At 38.2% G+C, this 16,706-nt stretch overlaps 1 protein-coding gene across 5 annotated transcripts in view; it reads right to left on the bottom strand.

Moving 5' to 3' along the window:
* Positions 1-16,706, bottom strand: part of MAP2K5 (mitogen-activated protein kinase kinase 5) — a 263,644-nt gene that overhangs the window by 107,057 nt on the left and 139,881 nt on the right. For all 5 annotated transcript variants that reach the window (XM_068554385.1, XM_068554405.1, XM_068554395.1 and 2 more), the window contains exons 14-15: positions 3,542-3,615; positions 2,522-2,572 (exon numbers count right to left, since the gene is read on the bottom strand). In XM_068554385.1, coding sequence (XP_068410486.1) covers positions 2,522-2,572; positions 3,542-3,615 — 125 coding nt within the window. The remainder of the gene's footprint in view (positions 1-2,521; positions 2,573-3,541; positions 3,616-16,706) is intronic.

Raw genomic sequence — 16,706 nt, 5'->3', positions numbered from 1 at the left:
ATGGGATGGTTCAGGCGGTAATGTGAGCGGTGGGGAGCGATGGGGAGCGGCGGATGAAGCTTCACTCACTCGCCCACCGCTCACCTCCTGCCGTGTGGCCTGGTTCCCAGCAGGCCGTGGACCGGTACTGGTCTGCGGCCCCGGGGGTTGGGGACCCCTGCTGTACCCTGTATGTCCCCACCCCCACCCATGTCACACCACCCTCTATTTCTGAGTCTTTGCTCATCCTCCCACAGTGATCTCTCTCTTTTGTAAGTGCCCTTTTCACATACTGTTTGAATCATCAAATTCATATATCATATGCCTTCTTATTCTCTAACGGTACGCTTGGTACAACTTATGTCACACATGACGTGGCCACATATAATGCCATGTTTCCTATTTTGCCCACGTCTTATGTGGATTACAGAGTGGCGCCACTGTACCTAGCCAACTGCATGGAAGGCGCTCAGTAAATACAGGTTGATTAACTGAAAGTACTCAGTTTCAGAAAGAGCCTTCACTGGCATAGACCAGAAGTTGGCAAACTTTTTGCATGAACGGCCAGATAGTAAATATTTTTCACTTTGTCGGCCATATGGTCTCTGGTACAACTGTCACAACTACTCCACTCTGCCACTGTAGCACTAAAGCAGTCATAGACGATATATAAATAAATGGGTATGGCCGTGTTCCAACAAATCTTTCCTTTTTTTTTAAATTTAATTTTTTACTTTGAAATACTTATTAATTAACAAGAAGTTGAAAAGCATATATACAGGGAGGTTTTGTGCACCCTTCACCCAGTTCCCCCAGTGGTGGTACTATAATACAATATCACGATACCTCAGGCAGGGATTAAAACCTGTAACAGAATAATAAATGTTATTTCCACCTTCCCCAACTCCCAACCTCTGATCTCACACCAGTTAGGTAAGTCATGGCCAACGAGAGCCTGCTGAATTGAGCCAAGCTCACTATCAGGCTATCACACTCTTTGCTTCCTAGGTAGCTTATGGTTTTTACAGCTTGAACTATAAAGTTGATGACTAGAATATACTCACCCAAGAAGCAAAGCAATTTTAGCTCTGCCAATCTGAGCTAACGTTTCATAATTTTAATCCCCACATTTTCAATTAAGAGATGGACGCATCACATTCATCCATAAACAAAAAGGAAAAAAAGTAATTTCTTTAATGTACACCTGGGAAAGACAACTGTAATCTGGAGTTGTACATTCAAACATATTGCAATTTAATTATTAGAGTAATTTAGAGCTACTATGAACGTGATGGGGAGTGGAAAAGTTGTTTCATTTTTTGTTTGTTTTAAATCACAGTGTTCCGTATGTTTTCAAAGACTGAAATCATGGCATTTGGCAGAGTTTTGTTAATTATAAAGGTGGCTCACCAATCTCAGATAACCTAGTGGAGCCAAGAAGCCAAGAAGGTGATTAAGTTTTGTAAAAATAGGTATGATGACTTCAGAGATTAATTTTTTGTCACATTACCTAGAAAAATGAGAAAGAATGAATTTTCTTTAAAAACAATGCAAGGCAAAAATTAACTGTTCTGGTATCTCAATTAAAAAATGCTTTGTATTGTTCTGAGAATAAGATCCAGGGTTCCATCCATATTAACATTTTTTTACCAAGATAATATATGAACAAAGAATATTGAGAAAAAGATACAGGGTTCTACCCATACTTCGTTTAATTCATATAAAGACTACTAGAAGCGAAATGGACTACCTGAATAAATCTAGAACCCTCATCAAAAAACTAAACTTAAGATGTTAAAGTAAAACTTTGCTCCAAAAATACTAAATAAGTTTCCTGCTTGTCTCCGCCCAGCAATGAAGACCCAACACAGCCAAAAAAAAAAGCAATTTTATGGACACAAATAACTTCCCCTACTTAAAAGGAAAAAGAAACAGGTCAAAGCCAAGTCCACACTGGTATCTGAAACAGTTCTATGCTTCTACTTTTTATTCCTGGTAAATTTATTTCAGAGGGACCAAGTAAGTTGTCTTATAATAGGTATGAACCCAAGTAAACAGAATATAGATATACAAGTTCGACAGAGAATTGTCTGCTAAATCTTTACATTCAGAGGATCAGATCATAAGTAATAATTTAATTTTTAATTAATAATTTAATTTTGAGCTGCTGTCAAAGCATGCTTATTCCTGGAAAAAACAGTTGATCTTATTGACCGACATTTTGGTATACTTTAGGGATAATTAAATTAGCAATGAGGCAAAGTAGCCAATGTGCTATAAGATACAATTTTTCTATAGGATTATACTTCAAAATGATTTTATACTCAAACCAACCGGTTAAGTGAATAAAGTCAGAGAAGTTTGTAGCTCCTGTATAAACCCTAACATCTTTTAGGAAGATTTAAAAATCCAATCATGACTGGATTGACTTTGTAATTTATGACCTGTTAGGCAAAAGCTGTGGAATTAATTCAAGAATTACACATTACCAAGTACATGAAGATGTTGGTTTTAAATGTTATTTTTGCATAAGTTTACTTACCGCCATATAAGCATTTGTTCCAACATACGTCTTGGCTATAGAATTCACCAGCTATGAGACAAAACAGTCTGTCAGAACAATATAAAGATAATGTGGAAATAAAATAAATAAAATAAAATAATTCCTCATTTAACTTACAATCATCATTTCTATAAATCAACTAAAAATTATATAAAAAGAAACAAATTTATCTACAAAGGCATTAAAAATGATTAAATCTCTTTTCTTTTGAATGTGATTTCCAACTTAAACAAGCATAGCATTACAGTTTATAGCAGATAACCTTAAACAATTCACTTAAGCAGGATGCTTATCACTTTAGTACCCCAAACCCGCCTGATATAAAAAGTCAATTTGAAGTAGAATTTGAACACACTCATTTTTTAGTCAGATGGTCAAGATGTGAATGAAGCCTCATGCATTACTCGAATGAAATGAACACTAAATATGCTGGAGGGATAACAGACTTTGACAACTCATAATACAATGATGACCTTCGCTTTGGTCTTCGTGTTTGGCTGGGAGTAAAGGTGGCTGCAATTCAAATCAACATCACAGCACGCTCATGGGTCACTATCACCAGGGTTCTCAGGGGAGGCCCAAAATGGAAATTAATTAAAATTTGTGCTGCACATTGTAATGGCCCTCCACCATTGTTGCTCCCAATATTAATTTTTATTGTGGGCCAGTTGGGCTCCCCAGGCACAGCTCCCACTCTGCCCTCCCTTTTGTCTGGCCAAAACGCTTTCATATCAAAGCTGCATATCAATGAAGTTTGCTATTCGTAAGTAGTAATTACAATATCAGCAGTTTTTACTGTCATTAACCAATGAACAATCATATTCTGATGAAGGAAACTCGCTCAGAGATTAAAAATGAATAACACAATCCCAGCCAACGAGAAGATGCACAGTTCTGTTTGTCTGGCAGCTAGGTGATTTTTCAATCCAGAGAGTAGAATGAAAATAGAAAGTGGATGTTACAGAGAAGAGAGCAGATCGGGAGGAAAAAGAGACCTACCTGAGTGCTAACTCCAAAATCACACAGCTTGACTTGTCCTCTTGTGTTTACTAGCATATTAGAGGGCTTCACATCTAAAAAGGGACCAGAAAAATCCATATCACTAATTCCATATCTACAGTGCTTGTTCTAAAAAAAGCACACATGCACACCATACCATATTGCAGAAGTGCCATCATCTGTTCAACCTAGAATTCTAACCACAAATTTAACGCAAAGCATTTTATCTGGAGGCAAAATGTAAGGTCCTAACTCCCTCACTTCCAACCATTTCTGGTTTCTATAGAAGCAAGGGTTTATTTACTTCACATGAAAGTCAAATAAAATCTTGGCTTCCAGCAACAGTAAATACACCCAATATCCTACTCCAGCTTTCAGGAAAAGTAGATAAGAAAATGTAACCTTCCTGCAAAGAATTTGTACAGAAAGGCTTAGTTCTGCTCTCAAAGTGAAACTGCTCCTCCCAGCTAAGGAGCAGTAAGGGCAAAGGGAAGAAGCCAGCAAGGAAAAAAATCATTCATATGTTTGCTGGTAACAGGTTATATCTGGTTGAAACAATGAGAACATGAATGCAGTTCTGCTATTTCCTGGTTTTACCTGCTACTTCAGATAATCCTCAGAAATTGATCTAAAAGATGTGTAAATGTGTGTGCATGCGTGCACTTATCAGTCTTTGTTTCATTTATCCTTCTCTTCCCTTATATCATTTCGACTGTTGTTAGAGTTAACAAAAGAACTGGCACAGCTTTTGCCAAGGCAGTCCGCTAAATAATGACACAAAGCGTTTCTGTGAAGCATCGTCAGTGACAACAATGGGCCTTTTCAGGAATTCAAGGAGCCCACAAAAACCATCCAAGCAGGATAAGAGCACACCACTTTTGATGGTACAGAACAGCACCTGCTTCAGTGCTTCATCTTCAGTGGCGAAAGTGGTCAAGAACAGACAACTTGTTATATTTAATACAGCATATAACCTTAATTACCCCAAAACTAAAGACTCATAATTTTTATGTAACATCTAAAAAAAATCTGAGTTAATTTCACTCCGTCCCTCCACCCTGCAAAAAAGTATCTTGCCAAAAGTAGGTACTTAACTCAAACTTCAAGTTCAAACTCAGTAACCAACGATTACTGAACCCTACCTACCATATGACAGGCAACATGACAGGCATTTCCTCATACATGTGCTCATTTGGTGTTGCCTGATGGACACTAGAATGTAAACTCCACGAAGGCAGGGACTTTGTCTCTTTTATTGACTACTATATCCCCGTCCCTGAAGAGTGCCAGGCATACAGTATATGCTTAGTAAGTATTTGTTGAATAGATGAGAATAAATTAATGGAAACCATGAACACATAGTATTATTTTGTTAATGATTCTGTTGTGATCACGGGTTAGCTGTAGACCACGTCTCCGTAGCATGCCCTTTCAGGTAAAACACACTATATACTTCCTTTAGGGGGGCTTTCTCTTTGAATACAGGTCAGTATGCCCAGGCAGGTGTAAGCTTTTTCAACCAACTGGTCTCTCTGCCTCCAGTTTTCCCCAATTTCAATATAAACCTTATACCACCATCATATTAAATATACTTTCACTCTATCACTTCTCTCCTTGAGGAGGAAGTAAAATATTCCCTGACCTCCCCCGCCAACCCCAATGTGAACTCCTTAAGAATAGGGTTGTGCTTTCAAATATGCCTCAATAGTTTGCACAAAAAATATACATCATAGACAGCCACAGCAGACACTCAATAAATGTTTGCCGAACTGACAGAAATGTTAGGCTCTACAAAGCCTGGTCTTATTTTCCAAACCTAATTCTCATTATAAGCCCTCAACTTTGAATATTTTTCTTTCGGACAATCTTCTCTTTTATATACTGATACCCTTAAACCATTCTTAAGCCATACATCAGATGGAGACAGATAAAGAACAAATATTCTGAGCTCCTGGAAGAAGGAGCTACATGGAAATCACAAGGTATGGTAAAATGAACAAATCCTTAGCTTTAATCAGACACACATTTGACTTAAGTGGATCAACAGAGACAGAAAGAATAAAACAACAAAATTTCTAGATTACATTCTAAAAGGCAAGGTGTAAATAAGAACTTTATGGCATTTTCAGCTCTCCAACATCTTTTTTTACTTACATGTAATCCTACTGCATGACTTTGCACATTCACCTTTCAGCCTAGCTTTCAGGAATACTTTGTGTATGAAACCAGTAGACATACAGCCATCCTCAAAACAACTTTTGTATTCCAACTAGGTTGTTTTAGTCATTGTCTCAAAAGAAAGAAACAAATCCAAAACACCCCATTACTAAGCCTTTGTTCATGCTGTGTCCCTGACCCCAAACCACCTGGGTTTAGAAACCCTTCCTTGATATTTTTTGACTGAACCCTGTTCATCCTTCAACTCAAGTACCCCATCTCCCTGTTGCCGTACCTACTCAGGCCATCAAAATTGCTGCTTCCTTTGAACTGCTAAAGCATTTACTGTCTGTACCATTTGGAACTGAGCATGTGACATTTTTTTACTAGTAATTACCACATTTACTGTTATAGGTATCACCAAGTAATAAGTTCACAGGGTAGGAATATGCCTTATACATTTTTGTATATATCCTGTTTGAGCATATTATCTTGCTCACTGGTAGATGGCTTTCTAAACAATATTCTAAATTTGCTAATATAAGTGTTCCAAACCCAGCAATATCATTTGAACATAAAAGACCCCTTTAAACAAAATCAATGGATTCAGGCTAGAAGACAGAAGACTTGGATTTTAGTCTTTTGGGTCCTGCCACACATTTGGCATATGACTTTGGACTAGGCATGTGACATTTTAGTTTTCACCTCTGTAGGGAGATAATAAAAGTTACCGTATCAATCTTTAAAAATTGTGGGGACTAGATGAGATAATGAATGTAAAATAGCTTTTAAACTGTCAAACACTCTATAAATATAAGATATTATTATTATCCACTGGCAATCAACCAAGCAACGAAAAGTGTTATATTTTGTTATGTTCAGAAAATAATTTCTGTGCTACTGCAATAAATTTAGGCTGTATTTGGGTAAAATACTAGTTAAAAGAAAATAATTTCAAAAGTCCAGTAAGTAGGGCTTCCCTGGTGGTGCAGTGGTTGAGAGTCTGCCTGCCAATGCAGGGGACACGGGTTCGAGCCTGGTCTGGGAGGATCCCACATGCCGCGGAGCAACTGGGCCCGTGAGCCACAACTACTGAGCCTGCGCGTCTGGAGCCTGTGCTCCGCAACAAGAGAGGCCGCGATAGTGAGGGGCCCGCACACCGCGATGAAGAGTGGGCCCCACTCGCCACAACTGGAGAAAGCCCTCGCACAGAAACGAAGACCCAACACAGCCAAAAATAAATAAATAAAATTAAAAAAAAAAAAAAAAAGTCCAGTAAGTAGAATGATAAAACCAATTCAATGTTTATGAGGGGGCATATTTGCCAGACTGTATGTACTCATTCACCGACAAGGCCACTGAACTGGTCTCCTTATTTTTACACTTGCTCTACTAGAGTCTGTCTTGAACACAGCAGCTAAAGTGCCCTCTTTAAAACCTAAATCAAACCATGTCATTTCTCTGCCTAAAACCTCCAAGGGCCTCCCAACTCAATGCAAAATGCATCCCTCATGAAGGTTTCTAAGGCCTTCTCTGAACTGCCCCCCTACTACCTCTGTACTCTCATCCTTCCTACTCCTCTCCCTGCCCACTCTGCTTCTTCTCACTGGCCTTCTTGCCAGGCATGCTCCCTGCTTTGTGGTTCCATATAACTGGAATACTCTGCACCCATATTATACATGCATGGCCTGCTCCTTTACTTGTTTTTAGGTTTCTGCTCAAATGTTACCCTTTTAAGAGAAGCCTTCCTCAACCACCCACTATGAACAGCAATATCTTCCCACCCCCGATATTCCCTTTCCCTCTTCCCTGTTTCAATGCTCCTCGTAACACTTAGCACCATTGACACCCTATATTTGTACACGTAACTCTGCTCCCTCTCAGTCCTCCCCTTTTGAAGGAAAGCTCCATGAATGCAGAGACGTGATCTGTCGTGTTCACTCCTATATCTAGAAGAGTGCCTGGTATGGACTAGAAATGATATCTGTTGAACAAATGATGGTGAATGAATATTTCCACTAAATAGATGGGCAAACATGTGCACCTGGAGAAGCATGAATTTGGTCTGAGAAGGAGCTCCATCTTTTCCCACTCAATGGCATATACTTCAGAATAAATACATTTCACTATTAATGAATACATTTGTGAATGATATTTTTCATTCTGAGAGGATCTATGGGCATTCAAAAATACTCATTCAACAAATATTTACTGACGCCTTAGCATGTGCCAGATATGATAGTAGGTGCTGTGGAGAGAAGCATGAGCAAGACCCACCTCTGCCCTTCAGGAGAGTGTAGACCAAGGAACTGCTGGTATATATTTTGACGAAAAATAGTGCACATGAGATTTCAGGATAATAACATTGCTTATGTACAATCTAAATGGGATTTGCTTCCTATAATAAAAACAATGAGAGTTATATAACTAAATAGCTACCAAGCCTGGCTGTGCATTTAGAAACAAAAACAAAAACCTTCTTTGCTTCCTCCTCAGATCTGCTGATTCAGAAACCAATCTAAAACAGTCAGGTCTTCAGGTCAGCACTTAGAAAAGACCAACATAATGGGCTGTATTTCCCTCTGATTTAACTGCTGGCAAGTTCAGAATATCTGAAGAGAAATTTCAGCTATTGTTTAACTTTACCTTTTAAAATCAATTTTATTGCAGTCATTTTGAATATATAGTTTAGTGACTTTGACAAACATATACATCCATATACCCACACCACAATCAAGGTATGAAACATTTATATCACCCCAAAAGTTCCCTGTGCCCCTTTATAGTCAACTCCACCCTGACCTTTGGCAACTACTGATTGGTTTCTGTTATTTTTAGATGATTTTTGCCTTTTCTACATACATCATAAACCCCGTAATATGTTGTTATAATTTTTGCTTTAAAAAGTCTGATGATTACTGTTTGGATGGTACCTCTCTGTCACTAATATTTAAAATGGATATTTTGCAGACAGTACGCAGCTGGGTCTTACTTTTTTGACCAGTCTGACAATTTGTGCTCTTCACTGCAGTGTTTAGACCATTCACATTTAACGTAATTAGTGATATGGGTGAGTTCAACTCTACCATCCTACTATTTGTCCCATCTCTTCTTAGTTCCTTTCTTCTTTTATTGCCTTCTTTTGGATTAGATGGGCTCTTTTTAGCATTCCATTGATCTCTACTATTGACTTCTAAGCCAGAAGTTGGCAAACCTTTTCTGTAAACGACCATATTTCAGGTGTTGAGGGTCACATGGTTTTTGTTTTAACTACTCAATTTTGCCACTGTAGTGCAGAAGCAATCATAGGCAATGTGGAAATAAATGGCATGGCTGTGTTCCAATAATCTTTGTTTACCAAAACAGGTAATGAGCCAAATTTGACCGGTGGGCTAAAATTTGCCAGCCCATTTGAAAGTTTTTTTTTTTTTTTTTTTTAACGGCTGTTCTAGGATTTACAATATGTTTCTTTAATGTTTCACTGTCTACTTTCAAATAATATTAGGGTATTTAATTTATAATGTAAGAACCTCAGAACAGTATGCTTCCATTTTCTTCCCTCCCATCCTCTGTGCTACTGTTATACATCTTTCCTCTACATGTGTTATAATTGCCACAATATGGTGTCTTTATTTTTGCTTTAAATAATCATTAAAAAATTTTTTTTAAATATACTTTATTGAAGTATAGTTGATTTACACTGTTAATTTCTGCTGTATGGCAAAATGATTCAGTTATACATATATATATATATACACATTCTTTTTCATATTCTTTTCCATGATGGTTTATCACAGGATATTGAATATAGTTCCCTGTGCTACACAGTAGGACCTTGTTGTTTATCCATTCTATATATAATAGTTGACATCTGCTAATCTCAAACTCCCAGTCTATCCCTCCCCCACCCCCCTCCTCCTTGGCAACCACAAGTCTGTTGGCGAGGGTCAATTCTTGATTTCCACACATTTCTGTCATTCCTGACTTCTGGCCATATGCTGGCCTGAGAGCTACAGTGCTCAGAAGGGTATGTGACATCCTTGGGACCCCAGGACACAATGAAGGACTCTGAGCCCCTTATGAGAGGTGGCATGGCAAGGCTGATGCCAGTGTCAGCACTAAATGCCCCAAAAACCTGTCTACTCCAGCACTTCCCGGGGAATGTGGGGTTGGGAGCAATGGCTTTGGAGCTAGAGCAAGTGTGTCAGCTGTAGTAGTGAGTGAGTCGGTATATGAATGAGGTTTAGATCAGCGCTCAGTGAGTGATAAATTTTTAAAAGGTCTTTTATATATCCACATGTATACACTATTCCTGGTGCTATTTATTCCTTTGTGTAGATCTAACAATCTATCTGGTATCATTTTCCTTCTGTCTAAACAACTTCCTTAACACTTTTTATAATGCTGGCCTATTGGCAATAAATTCTCTCTGCTTTGTTTGCCTTAAAAAGTCTTTATTTAGCTGTTATTTTGGAAAAATATATTTACTGGACCTAGAATCCTGGATTTAAAGGTTTTTTGTTTTTTTCAACATTTTAACAATGTCTTCCCGTTATCTTCTGGTTTGCATAGCTTCTGACAAGAAGTCTGCTGTCATTCTTATTTTTGTTCCTCTCTATTTAATGTATTATGTTTACTCTGAATATTTTAAAGATTTAGAAAATCACTGGCTTTACATTTTTAATTTTGATGTACTTTGGTATGGTTTTGTGTATATCCTGGTTAGTTTGTTAGGCCTCCTAGATCTCTGGGTTTATGGGTTTCATCAAATTTGGAAAGTTTGGGAGTATTATTTCTTCAAATTATTTTTTGTTCCCTTTTCTTTCTCCTTTCCTTCTGAGACTCCAGTTACATATATATCCTAGACTTCTTGATACTGTCTCAAAGGTCACTGAGGCTGTGCTCATCTTTCTAGTCTTCTTTCTTTACAGTAATTTTAGATAATTTCTGTATCTCTAACATCAAGATCACAAATCATTTCTTCTGCAGTGTCTAATCTACTGTTAATTCCATCAAGTGAAATATTTACTTCAGATATTTTATTTTTCACATCTAGAAGTTCCACTTGGTTCTTTTTTCTGTCTTCTATCTCTCTCCTCATAATGCTCATGTTTTCCATTAAATCCTTGAGTATATTTATCATAACTGTTCTAAAGTCCTTGTCTGCTAATGGGAGAGTCCCATTTCTATTGACTGATTGGATTGTTCTCCTGGTTATGGTCTTTCATCCATTATCAGAAGAAAAAACTTTTTTTCACATACTGATTTTTATTTAGATGCCAGGTATTCTGAATCTTATGTTGCTGAGCGAATTTGCTGTAATCCTTTAAAGAGTGCTAAACTTGATACTGGCAGGTAGTTAACTTACTTGCAGATAGCCAGATCATTTTCAGGCTTATTTTCGAATTTTTATTTATGGAAAGCCAGAGAAATCCCTACTCTAGGGCTAGTTTAGCCCCTCTATTAAAACATGACCCTTCTAAAGTCTCTCCTGAATGCTCCAATGTATTCAAAAAGGTCTCTCTACTCTGGCTGGTTAGAATTTTTTAAATTCCCAACCTTGTGTAAGCTTTGGGAATTGTTTAGCTTACAGATCCCCAGAAATTTTCATTCCCAGACTAGCTTTGTAAGATTTCACCCTACAAAAAAGCAGAGGTTGATATTCGGCCAAAAATTCAAGGAGAGTTCCACACAAGTTCTTGAGCTCTTTCTTTTTGCACAGTTCCTGCATCTCTAGGACTCTGCTCTGTAAATTTTAGCCATTTTGGCCTTCTTGATAGCCAAACTCTGTCTCTTCAGCTCAGTAAGATCTTTGGGCTCTGACTGGTTTCCCCTTCCTTATGCTGCAGTCTGGAAATTGTCTCCAGGCTTCAAACTTGGGTGATCATAGGGCTCCCCTCACCTGTTTCCCTTCTCTTCAGGATCATAGTCCTGCACTGCTTGTTATCTAATACCTGAAAACAGATGTTTCATAAATTTTGTCTAGCTTTCTAGTTCTTTTTGGGGGAGGTTCCACAGCAGCGTTTCCTTCCTGGGTAGAACTGGAACTATCCCTTTATTTTAAAATTCTTGGTTTTTTGTCTTTTGTTCACTGTTTACACCTCATATTGTAAGCTGCCTCAAATCCTTTTTTGAAATAAATAGGATATAATAATTAAGACTTTAGTTAGGCTAAATCTGAATTCATGTGACAGAATTTGAAGCAAATGGAATCCTTTTAAATGTTGGCATGAGGATAGTTCCTCTGATTTAAGTATCACTTTATCCGAATAAAATACTCCACCTTATACCTGAGTTATCAACAGTCCTAGTATATAGCCACCGAACTTATCACTTCCATGTTTTCATTTAAAACATGGAAATTCTGTAATTCTCAAGAACAGCTCCAGGAATACCAAAATGATTCTTGTTGTTGTTGGTTTTTTTTTTTTTTTTTTTTTGGTTTGTTTTCAACTTCATTCCAAGCCAGAAACAAGAGAACAACAGATTAGGCAAGAAAGATTACATTTAAGGAGACTTATATCTATGCTTATTTTAATGCAATCTCAAGTTATGGAAAACAAACAGCAACTGAGAGCATACAGCTTTTCATTCAGCTCACTTAAAAACATCATAGCGGACTTCCCTGGTGGCACAGTGGTTGGGAATCCGCCTGCCAATGCAGGGGACATGGGTTCGGTCCCTGGTCCGGGAAGATCCCACATGCCGCGGAGCAACTGGGCCCGTGTGCCACAGCAGCTGAGCCTGCGCTCTGGAGCCTGTGCTCCACAACAACAAAAAAAACAAAAAACAAAAACAAAAACAAAAAAACATCATAGCCATTCTTCTGTAAGCAAAGCACAGAAAAGATGAGTCATTAAAGTGACTGATTATAAATGGCAATCATCAGGGCAGATGTAAGTCATTTTGGTTTAATCAGGCCATTAATTATTAGGGTTTATCAATTAGTTTTATTGAAGGCAAGGGGTCTTAAACGAATAGTAGGGCATTGATTTTAACTGAGACATTTTCTAAAAGAAAATACAAATGAGGTGTGTAGAATGTGAAATTACATACAGGTCCTCTTCATACCACTAAAAAGAAATAAGCTTCATCTAATGTAAACCATAAGCCTTTAGTGAAAAACCAAATTAACTCTAATCCCTTTGCATTATACATAAAATAACATGTTTTAGTGTTCCCTAATTTGAGGTTTCCTTTGTCCTGGCCAAGAGGTCAATATCATGTTGGAGAAAGTGAAATGAAGGTGCAATGTAAAGTGACCTATTTTTAATATCAGGTATTTCCTATCCTCTTTCATTTAAAAAAAAATTTAGTCATTTTATACAGATAGGATTTTATAGGAGTCAGTATAGATTCCCGTTGGCCACACCCTCTCGGAAAAAGCAGAGGTGACATGGAAAGTGCGTGTGTATGCATACACGGGTGCATGTGTGTGAAAGAGAGAGTGTATGTGTAAGTGTATGATATAGAAGATTAAGGGTGATATCTGATCTTCCTACACTGACAAAAGTTGTCAAGAAAATCAACTGAGACTGTGTGCTTAGCAGTGCCTGTCAAAGAGACAGTGCTCAATGAATTGTTGAATAAATAAAATAAATGGGAGAAACATTTCCTAAACTTGAATACAGTATATATACTGGAAGCTACTGCTTTGTAGAATCAGTAATGACAATGACCTTGCCTTAGAAAGTCAGGATGTGAATCATCTAATATATTAGACCAGACCCAAATTGCATTATATGAGCTCTACCTGAAGGTAGGCTTCTTCCAGGAAGGCAAGTGCTGTTCACAGAAGAGGTAACAATTATCCAATCACATGTATCTCCTGTCACAATATTTTCCCACTCCTTCATTGAGATTTCACAGTAAGGTGGGCTTTTTAATGATATGTAATGAATATGTGACTTGTAGCAGTGACAGCCCATGTAGATAATAGGTAGTTATGATGCAGTTCTATTTAATAATTTGAAATGCTTAGAGGATTATTAGAAAAATATTAGGAAGCTGGAAAAAGGGAAGAACTTACAAGTGGGATATCAGTGTCATGCAGAAGATAATGGTAGGTGGTTTCTATAGGAGACTGTAACTAAATAAAAATCAACCCCTAAGTGTCTTTAAAAATTAAATGTAAACTTACCATACAATCCTGGTGGTCACTTTCCTATTCTAACTTTAATAAAGTATGAAATATCAGTTAATTACTGATACTAATCATATACTATGTATCAATGGTAAATGGTTATTTCTTCTCAAAACTGATGTGTACTAGATGACTTGATTCACTGTGATTACAAATATCTAAAGAAAGATACATACCACCCCCAGTTATCTACTCAAGAGAAATGAAAACAGAGAACCAAATAAAGACTTGTGTATGAAAGGAGCATTATTCTTAACAGCCCCAAACTGGATAAATCCAAATATCCCTCTACTAGTAAATGGATAAACAAAATGTGATATATCCATTCAATGGAATATTATTCAGCAATAAAAGGAAATAGAAAAACGGTAGTAATAAACAAAGAAGCCTTACATGTTGATAAAGGGGTCAACCAACAAGAAGATATAATACTTATAAATATTTATGTACCCAACATAGGAGCACCTATATATATACAGCAGATGTTAACAGACCAAAAAAGGGAGAAATAAACAGCAATATAATAACAGTAGGGGACTTTAAATGACATGTTAGATCTGATGAACTTAACAAATATCCAACCGAAAGCAACAGAATACACATTCTTCTCAAGTGCACATTGAACATTCTCCAGGAGAGATCATATGTTAGTCCACAAAACAAATCTTAACAAATTTAAGAAGATTAAGACAATAACAAGCATATTTTCATACCACAATGGTAAGAAAATAGAAATCAATTACAAGAAGGAAACTGGAAAATTAGTGGAGACTAAACAACATGCTACTGAACAAACAATGGTCAATAAAGAAATCAAAAGTGGAATAAAAAAATCTTGAGACAAAGAAAAACGGAAACACAACATACCAAACCTGCAGAAAAGCAGCTTTAAGAGGCAAGGATTAACAGTGATAAATGCCTACTTCAAGAAACAATAAAAATCTCAAATAAACAACCTAACTTTACACCTCAAAGAACTAGAAGAAGAAGAACAAACAAAGCCCAAAGTTAAAAGAAGGAAGCAAGCAACAAAGATCAGGGCAGAAATAAATGAAACTAAAAAGACAATAGAAAAAAATCAATGAAATAAAAAGTTGGTTATTTGAAAGATAAACCAAACTGACAAATCTTTAGCTAGACTCACCAAGAATAAAAGAGAGTGGGCTCGTAAAATCAGAAATGACAGAGAGAGACCTTCAAGACAGCAGAGAAGTAAGATGTGGAGATCACCTTCCTCCCCACAAATACATCAGAAATACATCTATCTACATGTGGAACAACTCCTACAGAACACCTACTGAATGCTGGCAGAAGACCTCAGACTTCCCGAAAGGCAAGAAACTCCCCACGTATCTGGGTAGGGCAAAAGAAAAAACAGAGACAAAAGAATAGGGATGGGACCTGCACCTTGGGGAGGAAGCTGTGAAGGAGGAAAAGTTTCCACACACTAGGAAGTCCCTTGACTGGTGGAGACGGAGGGGTGGGAAGCTTCGGAGCCACGGAGGAGAGCGCAGCAATAGCAGTGCAGAGGGCAAAGCGGAGATATTCCCACACAGGATCGGTGCCGACCAGCCCTCACCAGCCTGAGACGCTTGTCTGCTCACCCGCCGGGACAGGTGGGGGCTGGGAGCTGAGGCTCGGGCTTCGGAGGTCAGACCCCAGGGAGAGGACTGGGGTTGGCTGCGTGAACACAGCCTGAAAGGGGCTAGTGCGCCACAGCTAGCTGGGAGGGAGTCCAGGAAAAAGTCTGGAACTGCCTAAGAGGCAAGAGAGCATTGCTTCGGGGTGTGCTAGGAGAGGGGATTCAGAGCACCACCTAAATGAGCTCCAGAGACGGGCACGAGCCATGGCTATCAGCGCGGACACCAGAGATGGGCATGAAACGCTAAGGCTGCTGCTGCAGCCACCAAGAAGCCTGTGTGCAAGCACAGGTCACTATCCACACCTCCCCTCTCGAGGGCCTGTGCAGCCCGCCACTGCCAGGGTCCCATGATCCAGGGACAACTTTTCCAGGAGAACACATGGCACGCCTCACGCTGTTGCAACATCATGCTGTCCTCTGCCACCACAGGCTCGCCCCGCATTCCATACCCCTCCCTCCCCCTGGCCTGAGTGAGCCAGAGCTCCCTAATCAGCTGCTCCTTTAACCCCATCATGTCTGGGCGGGAAAAGACGCCCTCAGGCGACCTACACTCAGAGGCGGGGCCAATTCCAAAGCTGAACCCCAGGAGCTGTGTGAACAAAGAAGAGAAAGTGAAATCTCTCCCAGCAGCCTCAAGAGCAGCTGGGACTAAATCTCCACAATCAACTTGATGTACCCTGCATCTGTGGAATACCTGAATAGACAACGAATCATCCCAAAATTGAGGCGGTGGACTTTGGGAGCAACTGTAGACTTGGGGTTTCCTGTATATGACTGACTGGTTTCTGGTTTTATGTTTATCTTAGTTTAGTATTTAGAGTTTATTATCATTGGTAGATTTGTATATTGATTTAGTTGCTCTCTTGTTTTTTTACATAGATATATATATTTTTTTCCTTTTTCTATTTTTGTGACTGTGTACGTGTATGCTTCTTTGTGTGATTTTGTCTGTATAACTTTGCTTTTACCATTTGTCCTAAGGTTCTGGCTCTCCATTTTGTTCTCGTTGCTGTTGTTGTTTTCGTTTTTAGCACAGTTTTTAGTGCTTGTTATCATTGGTGGATTGGCTTTTTGGTTTGCTTGCTCTCGTCCTTCTTTCTTTTTTCTTTTTTTTATTACTTTTAAATTTTTTTATTTTTAATAATTTAAAAAATTTTTTATTTTAATAACATTATTTCTTTTTATTTATTTTTTCTTTCTCTTTTTCTCCCTTTTCTTCTGAG

This window comes from Eschrichtius robustus, chromosome 1 (assembly GCF_028021215.1).
Source record: "Eschrichtius robustus isolate mEscRob2 chromosome 1, mEscRob2.pri, whole genome shotgun sequence".
Classification (NCBI taxonomy): Eukaryota; Metazoa; Chordata; class Mammalia; order Artiodactyla; family Eschrichtiidae; genus Eschrichtius; species Eschrichtius robustus.
The sequence above is the reverse complement of the archived record's forward strand: the minus strand, read 5'-3'. Positions and strand labels throughout refer to the sequence as shown.